At 41.0% G+C, this 11,885-nt stretch overlaps 1 protein-coding gene across 1 annotated transcript in view; it reads right to left on the bottom strand.

Moving 5' to 3' along the window:
- Positions 1-363: 363 nt before the first annotated feature.
- SLC38A11 (solute carrier family 38 member 11) overlaps positions 364-11,885 on the bottom strand; it is a 40,353-nt gene continuing 28,831 nt past the window's right edge. The window contains 4 exon segments of the mRNA XM_061612935.1: positions 364-1,005; positions 3,714-3,845; positions 8,106-8,218; positions 10,627-10,788. Coding sequence (XP_061468919.1) covers positions 739-1,005; positions 3,714-3,845; positions 8,106-8,218; positions 10,627-10,788 — 674 coding nt within the window. The 3' untranslated portion in view covers positions 364-738.

The following is an 11,885-nucleotide window of genomic DNA, read 5'->3' as shown; positions in this document are numbered from 1 at the left end:
CTGAGTTTAATGGGACTTACTCCCAGATAAGTGCATTTATAGAATTGCACTGTTGTTCACATGTTAGCCTGCTGTACAGAGCATAATACAATAACTTTGCTCTATAAAATAAAAATGGAAATTATTATTTTGTTGGAGAGTTTTAGTAGAATCAATGAAGATAAAGAAAAGAAACCATCCCCACCACCACCCTTGTCAGCTTCCCATAAGTATCTTGTTGGCCACTGTGAGAACAGGATGCTGGAGTAGATGGGCCATTGGCTTGATCCAGCAGGCTCTTCTGATGTTCTTACGCAAAAGCAATCTGTGTATGAAAGATTGAAGGTTCCTTTGATTTGCAAAAATATCTTATGGATGTCCTAGATTTTAATCAAACAACCCTTAACAAGGGGTGGAGTTTACACCACCATCGTGATGCTATTTGAAATTTGGGGGTGTTACAAAGCAACAAAAACTGGCTCTCTCCTTGTACTAGGAATTAGTTCTCTGTTTAGGCACTCCAATAGTACAACAGCTGGATCCAAAGGATGGGGGTATCTGCTTACAGACTTCATAAACTGAAGAACACAGGCACAGTATTTTTTGCATTTTAGGTCAAGTCCACTACTGCAAAATCCTAGAGTTCTAAGTACAGCTTGTACCCTTTATTAACTCTTGCAAGAAATATTTTTTTGACACTGAAACACACAATATATGTAATTGCACTGTGCTTGCCTGGGGCTGGGAGGCATTTTCTACTTAGGGTTGCCAAGTTTGCTGAGAAGAGAGAAATGTATGGTTGGAGAGAGAGGAGTTTCCAAGGAAGCAGTATGGCATTTCTTTTCCATGTGTACATTCTTGGGGATGCAGGACAGTCATAACAAAGCCAACTATCATCACTAGCACTCCAATAGCAAGAATCAGGGCAGAGAGAAGGTTGTCTGAATAGGTCCATCGCTCCTCAGACAGCTTCAGGTAACAGGCTGCAGGCAGAATGAAGACCAATGGAGTAGCACTGAGCACCCCCTGCAATCAGGAAGCAAAACACTTAAAAGTATGTAATTGTAGTGAATGTTATAGCCACACTACTGGAATTAATTTTATGCAAAGAGTTTAGAAAGAAGTGGGGGGAAACTGCAGTGAGTGTTATCCAACTAAATCATAGAGAAGACCCACTGAAATCAAAGGACTTATGTTACTCAAGTGCATTGATTACAATGGGCCTACTCTGGGTGTGACTTAAATGGTCATCCACCAATGGTTTTCAATTACTCAGACAAAAATAGATTGCTGATTGTACCAACGAGATTCTTAGAAATATCTCAGAATGGAGGAAATGACTTATTAATTTTGTTGGATCAGGGAAATGTTACCCAACTAACAAACTGGGAAGTCTTGGGTTCAAGTCCCTACTATGCCATCCTCACCTACTACAAAGGCTTATTCTAAGGACAAAAAAGAAGGCGTATGCAAACAGTTCTTGCTCCTACTAGGGAGTGAATCCCAAGTCAAGTAGGTGTGGGAAACCTTTGGCCCTCCAGGTGTTACTGAACTACAACTCCCATCATTGGGTCATTGGGTCATGTGGTCATTGGCCACATTTGCTAGGGATGATGCTAGGGATGCTAGTGTTGTAGTTCAGCAACATCTGGAGGGCCAAAAGTTCCCCACACCTGCAGTACAGCATATTAGCTCTCCAGTTACTACTATTAATACTGGTCCCAAGACATATCCTGAAGTTACATGATGCAGCTACTTTGCTAAAGCTAAGGTTTGGACAGTACCTGGATGGGAGGCTGCCTGGAAGCCCCATGTATGCTACCTTAGGTTTCCTACTAGGGGAAGGTGAAAATAGAAATGGTCTGCCTTCAAGTCGATCCCGAATTATGGTGACCCTATGAATAGGGTGTTCATGGTAAGCGGTATTCAGAGAGGGTTTAAAATTGGCTCCCTCTGAGGCTAGTCCTCCCCAGCTGGCTAGGGTATGCTCAGCTTGCCACAGCTGCACAAGCCAGCCCCTTCCTTGTCCGCAACTGCCAGCTGGGGGGCAACTGGGCTCCTTGGGACTATGCAGCTTGCCCACAGCTGCACAGGTGGCAGGGCACGTAACCCCTGAGCCACTCACTGTGGGGGTGATCTTTAGCTGGCCCTTTACACTCAGGAGACACGAGCGGGGATTTGAACTCACAGACTCTGGACTCCCAGCCAGGCTCTCCTCTCCACTGTCCTATACCAGCTGTTCTACAGGAAGGTAGGGATATACAATTTATTTATTTATGTGAAAAATTCTATCCCGCCTATTTCTCCAAGGAGATTTAAGGTGGCTAAGAGACAGTAATAAAAATAAATACTATTAATATTAATGATAACAAAACAAGGCAAGGGGAAAACAAGTCTTGTTAATTCTGTTTATATAGCCAAGTATCAATAAATCTGAAAGTACCCATTTGGATTTGTATCTATGTCAATGAGGAAATTATTTAGGCTGCAATCTTACCTGGGATTCAGTCCCATTGAACTCCATGAGGCTTTCTTCTGAGCAGACATAAATAGGATTGCACTGTAAAGCTGCAATCCTAAAGACACCTACTAGGGAGCAAACCCTACGGAACACAGTGGGACTTACTTCTGAGTAATGATACACAAAACTCCACTGAATGCACCAACTTTCTTTCTGCAGGGTTTTTTTCTTATGAAGCTTTTTATTGGCTTTCATAAAAACATAAAGAATCAAACAACAGGTACAGAGATGGCCCCAAAACTCATTCACCAGAAGAGGGGAGACTGCAACAGAGGGGAGAGTGCCGTTGCCCTCAGGTCCTGCTTGCAGGCTTCCTACGAGGCATCTGTTTGGCCAATGTGAGAACAGGATGCTGGATTAGATGGGCTTTGGCGTGATCCAGCAGGGCTCTTGTTATGTTCTTACGAGGAAAAAAGAAAGAAAAAGGGGAGGGAGAGTAGACTAGGAGACCAAACAGCAAGAAATAGTAAAGAAAGGCTGACTGTAGAAGAAAACAGAAAATGGGACTTTCAAACATCTGGAGTGTGCTAACAGGCAAACTGCAGAGAATAAGTGCACTGGACTGTGGAATGGTGAATATAAACTCTTCTCATATGATGAACGATGCACTGGTGTTGCTTTGAGAACCTAAATAGCCTGTGTCCCAGCTGTTACACTTTAGCAGTGAGGTCTCAGGGTACCACAATAGCTGAGTCAAATCTCAAGCCCTCCCCTTACAGGAAGTCCAGCGTCACTCAAAATGCATAGCCAATGCTCTCCTGGTTTCTATGTGGATCTGTTATGTATTAAGATCTCTCTTTTTTTCTGAAAAAAGTTGGCTCCAGTCAGTTCAGGTTAACATGAAGGGTACCCTGGCTCAGCCCATAGCTGATCCCATGAGTTTATCTCCAATGATTGATCAAGATGAAAATTTCAAGTCTTTTAGTCTCTATTGTCCAATGTTAATAGTGCTTCAGCTGACAAATGTACCTGTCTTCCCTATACAGTTGATCCTGAAGATGTGGGAGCTTCAGAATGCCCCCCTTTGTTCTGGGGGAAAAAGCTTTCTGTAGCTTCAGACAACTAGCTCATTGTCTTGCCACAAAGAAACATAGCACAAAATGTTTTCCTTAAGCATATCCTGCTAACACAATAACGTTTTGGAAACAATCCACATTATTCATTTTTTTAAAACCCCAACAATTTAGCAGTTGTAAAATTCCTGTGCACTTACATTTAACTCTAACACTATTCCCAGGCAATCGTACACTAAGGATATACTCATAGCTACAGCAACAATGATGACTGTCAAAGCACCATGGGAAATGGTTGTAAGGCTCCCATTGAAAAACAAGTTTGCAATTACCTGAAATAAGAACAGAGTTTTAAGTACTGTTATGTTATAATGAATTTTATATTTCACATGCTAAGGTTATACACAAGCCAAAAGAAGAGATTAGGTTATAATATAATGAAACGTCCTTTCCCCAAACATCCCAACATTTCATATACTATTTATTTTTGAAAAAGTATCCAGGATAACAGCCACTTTTAAGTCGGCCAAGTATGAAGCCTTTTCATACTCCTGGGGAAAAAAAGAAGTAAATATTTAGATCCTGCATACAATGGCTATGATCCAGCATTGTGCTTTTTTTTTGTTTTTGTTTCACTATCATTAAAAAAACATAGATAGAGGGTTAAGGATCTAGTACACATTAGGAGCAAACTGAGGTCATATTCTTCTAAACATAAAATAAATATTGTCTTATCAGTAAATTATACAATGTTCAATATACCTCATCTTACATTTTCTTTAGTGTTACACTTATTCCTACATTTAAAAAAGGAGTACAAACAATTCAGAGAACCTTTATTGGATTTAGTTCCACCCTATAATAGCCTACAGTAAGTCATTTTATACATAGTAGTAATACATCAGAATCCTTTGCCATATAGTCTTCCTCCATTAATCCATTGGCAGCACTTGTTGCTTCCAATTGTTAGCAACCAGAGTGTGTGCCACTATTACCAACTTTCCATACATTTTAGGATGGAATCTATTCAGTGCCCTTGCTTTTGATCCAGAAGATACTTCTCTCAACAAGTCTAGGGAAGGTAGTTCCCCTTTCCCCTTGCAGCCCCCGGTGCACCCTAAAATTAAAGTTGGGAAGAACCCCCCCAAGCAGGATAGAGTGGGGGCTGCAGGCAGGATTGGTAAAGAATCACTTCCTATCCTCTTCTGTTGGTGGGCATCTCCATTGGCTCAAAAGTACTTTTCCATGAGTGCAAGGGCACCAATTGGATTTTGCTCATTGTGTTTCACTTCAATTGCAGTTCAGCTGTCATCTTAGTTTTTCCAAAATTCAACACCTGTAAACTGTATATATCCCCCTCTAGGATGCACACCTTAATGTGGTGAGGGGGTTTGAGAGTGTTGAAGAAGCTGGGAGCAATGCCGCCAGGAGTCTAGACCAAGAGGCTAGACTCCTAGCAGGGGCACCCAAGGTGGAATGGTCAAAGCTGAAAAAACAAACTAAGATGCATCCAAACTCAGAGGAAGGCAATGGTAAACCACCTCTGAATATCTCTTACCACGAAAACCCTGTGAACAGAGTATCCAAAATGCAACACGAGATAGTGATGGAAGATGAGACCCCCAGGTCAGAAGGCACTGAACAAGCTACTGGGGAAGAACAAAGGGCAAGTATGACTAGCGATGTGACTAATGATGCAGCTGGGTCAAAGCCGAAAGGAAGCCCAGAGGCTGATGCACACAGATGCGAAAGGAGAGTCAGGAGTTGTACGACGCACACAATAGGAACAGGGAATGTGAGAAGCATGAACCAGGGAAAGTTAGAAATGGTCAAGCAAGAAATGGAACATACCAACATTACAATACTTGGTGTGAGTGAATTAAAATGGACGGGAATGGGACATTTTCAATCAGGCAACTACAAACTATTTTATGCAGGAAATGAGAAATTAAGAAGAAATGGGGTTGCTTTAATAGTGAGAAGGGACGTAGCAAAAGCAATTAGGAGCTACAACGCAAGGTCTGAGTGAGTGAAATCAATGAGATTAAATGGGAAACCTAGTAACATAATCATCATCCAAGTCTATGCTCCAACAGCAAATGCAAAAGAAGAGGAATTGGAGAAATTTTACGCAGAAGTACATGAAGAAATTGATCACAAAGCAAAACAAGATATGATGATAAGCATGGGGGACTGGAATGCAAAAGTAGGGAACAGAGAAGAATTAGGAATTGTGGGGAAATGGGGTTTATGAGACAGAAATGAAGCAGGAGAAAGACTTATTGAATTCTGTGAAGCCAGTAATTTGTTTCTTGTGAACACTTTTTTTGAGCAACCGAAAAGACATCACCAAATGGTCAATATTGGAATCAAATTGATTATATAATTGGTAGCAGAAGATGGAGAAGCTCCATACTTTCTGTGAAAACAAGACCAGGAGCAGACTGCGGTACAGATCATGAACTGGTCGTATCGAAAATCAGAGTACAGCTAAAGAAGAAGAACAAAGCAATCATAATGTCAAAATACAATTTAAATAACAACCCAGAAGAATATAAAGATCAGAAAAGGAACAGGTTTGAGGCTTTAAACTTAGTTGACAGAGAACCAGAGGAACTATGGAGTGAAGTCAGAGACATTATCAGGGAAGAATGCAAAAAGACAATACCTCTAGTTAAACAGAGAGAAAGACCTCAATGGATGACTGAAGAAACTCTTCAAATGGTTAAAGAGAGAAGGAAAGCAAAAGCAAAAGGAGACAGAAATACGGTCAGAACGCTAAATGCAACAGTACAGTGACTAGTATGTAGGGACAAAGAGAACTACTACAATAGTTATTGTATAGAAATAGAAGAGGACAACAAAAAGGGAAGAACAAGAGCCCTATTCCAAAAGATTAGAGAAATGAAAGGGAAATTTAAACCACGACTAGGGATGTTGAATAATCAACAGGGGAACACACTGACTGACCGAGATGAAATAAAAAGAAGAACTCTATAAAAGAGATGCCAGGATGACAGACTCATTCAGGGAGGAACCACATGATGATGAACCAGAAATTCTAGAATGTGAGGTGAAAGCTGCTCTTAAAATACTTGGAAGAAACAAATCATCAGGAACAGATTGCATACCAACAGAGTTGCTACAAGCTACTGACACTGAATCTGTCCAAATTTTGACTAAAATCTGTCAAGAAATACGGAAAACTAAACAGTGGCCCACAGATTGGAAGCGTTCAATATACATCCCAATTCCAAAGAACGGGGATCCCAGGGAATGCAGTAATTATCGAACTATTGCCTTAATATCCCATGCAAGTAATGTAATGCTCAAGATTCTACAACAAAAGCTCTTACCGTATATGGAGAGAGAAACCCCATACATACAAGCTGGATTTAGAAAGGGAAGAGGCACCAGAGATCATGTCGCAAACATACGTTGGATAATGGGACGGAGCAAGGAATTTCAGAAGAAAATCACCCTCTGCTTTATAGACTACAGCAAAGCCTTTGACTGTGTAGATCATGAAAAACTATGGAATGCTTTAAGAGAAATGGGGGTGCCACAGCATCTGATTGTCCTGATGCACAACCTAAAGTCAGGATCATTCAGACCATGGAATTCCCAATCTCTATGTATGGATGTGAAAGTTGGACAGTGAAAAAAGCAGTTAAGAGAAAAATCAACTCATTTGAAATGTGGTGTTGGAGGAAAGCTTTGCGCATACCATGGACTGTGAAAAAGACAAATAATTGGGTTTTAGAACAAATTAAACCAGAACTATCATTAGAAGCTAAAATGATGAAACTAAGGTTAACGTACTTTGGACACATCATGAGAAGACACGATTCGCTAGAAAAGACAATAATGCTGGGAAAAACAGAAGGGAGTAGAAAAAGAGGAAGGCCAAACAAGAGATGGATTGATTCCATAAAGGAAGCCACAGACCTGAACTTAAAGACCTGGGTGGTTCACGACAGATGCTCTTGGAGGTCGCTGATTCATAGGGTCGCCGTAAGTCGTAGTCGACTTGAAGGCACGTAACAACAACAAAACTGTATATATATATATATATATATAAAACACCAACACCTGTAAGTTCCATCAATCTATGGCATGACTTTTTTTTTTAAAGATGGCTACCATGTTTTTACAGTAACCACTTTTTTTTAACCCACAATGCCATGAAGCTATGGAACTTCCAGGGCACTAAGTTATGGGAAAGAGCCCAGAGTGAAGGCCTAGGAGGCATCACCAAAAGAAGCAGCCCCCAGCAATTGCCCAAGAATGCTGGGTTCTGACGGTGGGTCTGCTTTATTGCAGCAACTGCTTCAAATGGAAAAATGTAAAACAGGAATATTTAGTTTGATTAGGTTTCTGTATATTCAATTGCCTATTTTAGCCAAGCATGTTAATAAGTGGATTGAAATGTATTCTACAAGTGAAGTCATCAAATCTGATTTCGTATTACAACACTATAAAAAAAATTCATTTCTGCTAGCACTGCTATAGAAAATATTAATTTGATAGGGGTTTCCGAAAAATAATGGTGCCTCATTGCATTCTAAGGCATGTGCAAAATTAATGCTCACCTCTCTGGTCACAAAACATTCTATTGGAAATGTTAGGATGACAGTGATTCCATAACAAAACCTTCCGAATGTAGCAAGGTCATCATCTCTGCAATAGTTCTCAAATATGTCTCCTGAGGAAGGAGCAGAGACAATGAACTTAACTTCACAATTCATGAGAGACATAGCTGAGAAGAGGAAATATAACTTATGAATGTGGACACAGGCATTCAAGAGAACTTTTTAATTTAAGCACTATCAATTCAATTTTGGTGGCTCAGTAGAAGAAAACCTGTAACTAGATAGCCATAAATACTATCTGGGATCCAAATAGCTTATTTAGCCATCCTCTTTCCCCCTGCTTTCCTTTCCTTTCTTGCCTTAGAATAGCAGTTTCCCATATCAAATTACGATGTGTTTGGGAAATCCCTTCTGGTTCAAAAGTAGTTTGGCGTGAGGCATGGTGAGTGGCTGTTTAAGAAACATATGCCTTGGATGTATGGTCCTTGTAGTGTGGACCCATTTTATTGCAATTACTGTTCACAATTTGTTATTAGCTATACATGCTGGGAAGGAAAAATACATTTTCTATTATTGTGGTGGTGTTTTTCTTGAAAATCATTTCCAAAATCAAATCTTCTTGCCATGTTTGTACTTTGCATCCTCTACACCAAGATCGCTTTTTGTAGTATTCCTGGGGTCCGAACCAGGGTCAGGGTGTGTGAGGTGATTTTAAAAAGAAAAACATATGGTGGAAGCAAACAGATTTCCTCTGCAGGTGTTATTCTTTGGACAAGAACAATCACTTAAGGAGGAGTAGAGGAAGGAATCTGGGCACACATATTTCCTTTCAAACAGGATCAAAATGAGAAGACTTCAGGTATGCAATCACCTTTTGACGCTTTTGTAAGTATATGACTTGATAATGCACCATTAAGCTTTTATCTTGGAGTATTACCTGGAGATTTTTGCACTCAGTACATTGAAATATAATATATATATATATATAATATGTAGTGGCTATAGACTTGGGATGTAGTGCAAGTGAAGAACTGTAACTACTACCCTCATGTCCTGCTTGTGAGCTTTCCAAGAGATATCTGGCTGGCTTTTGTGGGAACAGGATGCTGGACTAGGCAGGCCTTTAGTTTGATCCAGCAGGTATCTTGTGTTACTGCTGTGCACATCTTTTTTTCCTATTCATGTGTAAGTTTTCCATGTGCACACACTCAGATTCTCCCACACAAGGCTTTTTGAAGACATTGAAGCAACTGGACCGAGAAGGACTGGTTCTGTGTGATCCTGTCCTCTAGGGGTGGGGAGCCTGTGACTCTCCAGGTGTGTTGGAGTCCAACTCCCATGAGTTCTAGCCAGGAGAGCCAACGGTTGGAGATGATGGGAGTTGTACTCCAGCAACACCATGGATGTGCACAGGTTCCTCATCCTTGCTGCACTCTTCATCTTCACATAGGGTGGACAGCCACCAGTCCATTTAAGTTTGATTCCTGCATTGAGCAGGGGGTTGGACTTGATGGCCCCTTCCAACTCTACTATTCTAAGATTGGATTCAAAGAACTATGAGTAGAAGGAGCCGCTAGCAGTGTTCCACAAAACCTTGCTTTTCAGAAACTTGCACAAGAGTTCACACAGTGTTATAATACTGGTTTTATAGCAGTTAGCTTCTGCAACCTGACAGTCTCATGCTTCTGTTTGCTCAAGGGATTGCTTAAGTAGAAGAACATCACTGGCTTTAGTTTGATTTGTTCTCACCTAGTACAAGGGATGGAATAACCCTTCCATGAGCTGAAAATACCTTCTAGATGTGAAAGGACAACTTTGGCTCCAGTTCATAATGACCAGTATTACACTTGCACTTAAGAGCAAAATATACTACAGAGATAGTAAACTATGGGATACTTCAGAATTATAATCTTTGGTGAATCTTCAGTATACATGCCTAAGTTGGGGGGGGGAAGCTGTAAGGCAGCAGTGGTGAAATGTGACCCTCTGGGTCTCTCGGTTTGGCCTTTGGGACTCTCCCGAGGCCACAAGGCCACACCCCCTCCTCAGTTGCACCCTCACGAACCCTGCTTCATGCCCTCCTTGAGTGCTTTTGCCTGTCTGCAATGTGTGATTGAACTCTGATAATGTTTCGTGCTTGCCTGGATGCATGGACGATGGAGAGGGGTGTGTGAGAAACTAAACTACTGTACAAAGGAAATATTTACACATGCTGCTCTGCCTACTTTGGCCTCTGGCCCCTGGAAGGCTGCCCAAATGGGACTGTGGCCCTCAGACTGAAAAAGGTTCCAAACCATTGCCGTAACAGCTAGACATTTGTCCTTTAAATTTTTTTTTTAAAAAAGCTTCGGTTTTCAGGACGCTGATTTCTGTATCAGTATTAAATCCTACACAGAATACACACAGTCCTGATTATTGAGCAACAAGACAGAGTCCAGGAGAAAAGTGTAACTTGGGTAATGATAGTAACTTTCAGAAAGCCAAGTAAACAATAATTATAACCCATAATGGAATAACTTACCTTCCGTATAGTCTCTAAATGTCACATATCCGCACACCGCAAACAACAAGCTGACAAACACAGCAAATAAAACAGACACATGGGTGATGCAAGCCCAGTTGCTTAGTGTGGGTTCTTTCAGAGAGCCATAAATTAAAAAACTGTTGTGATGGCAAATGAATGCTGAAAGAGACATAGAAGTTTTTAATAAAAAAGCAATAATGTGCAATCTATTCTTACGTCGTAAACTAGAGTTAGGACAAATGTATTGTAGAGCAGTGGAAATGCAAGATGTTGGGCACGATCCAAAGTAAAGCACAACTGATTTCAATGGCAGAGTTGTGTACATGTACTATGCACTTAGCATTCCTTTCCCCCTCTGTAATGCCTGGTAGAACTTGTAGAACTTACCTGTGTCCTGATATCATATCATGACGTTCTGTGTTTCACTGCTTCTGCTCCATACCATTGGCTGCTGTTGGTGGAAGGTGAAATGTGATGCCAGGACATAGGTAAGTTCTACTAGATATCACTAGAGGTGGGAGCTAAACAGCCATGTGTTTACCATAATGTCTTCTTTGACCCTTAAAGTGCTTGACTTTCAGTGGATCTACTGATGGCATTAATGCCATCTCCTCCATTTATTCTACAGCAGAATAAAGCTGAGGTTCTGCTGTGATGATCTCTGTAAGCAAGTGGTTTTTTTAATGCTCTGTAAGGCAGGTGTGGGGAACCTTTGCCCCCCCAGATGGTGCTTAACTACATCTCCCATTAGCTCTATCAAGCATGGCCAATGGCTAGAAATGATGGGAGTTGTAGTTCAGCAACATCTGGAGGTCCAAAGGTCTCCTTGGAGAAAGACCATAGCTCAGTGGTACAGCATCTGCCTTACATGCAGAAGGTCCAAAGTTCAATCCCTGGCATCTCCAGGTAGGGCTGGAGGAACTATACTGATGAAAAGGTCTGTAGGATGTTGCATTTTTGCTGTCTGGATCCTTAGACTACAGAAATATTGCACAGTTAGAAGCAACAGATTTAACACGTGTTTAATTAGGGATTTCGACTGAAAGAAGAGTACCGGGGGAAGAAAAGCCTAAGAAAGTCAAAGTTGGCCTGATGTGTGGAAGAAAGAGTATAATCATCCAATCCCATTTTGCCCTATTTAAACAAAAAATGTCATCAGGTCAGAGTTTGGGGTTTTTTTTACACATTACAAAACCAGTCTTGGTTTATCCCAGCATCAATGGTGATTAGGGTGGTACTTCTACAGCAGAGAAAGC

This window comes from Rhineura floridana, chromosome 2, assembly GCF_030035675.1.
Source record: "Rhineura floridana isolate rRhiFlo1 chromosome 2, rRhiFlo1.hap2, whole genome shotgun sequence".
In the NCBI taxonomy this organism is placed as follows: Eukaryota; Metazoa; Chordata; class Lepidosauria; order Squamata; family Rhineuridae; genus Rhineura; species Rhineura floridana.
Note: the sequence above shows the minus strand (reverse complement) of the source record. Positions and strands in the feature narration are given on the sequence as shown.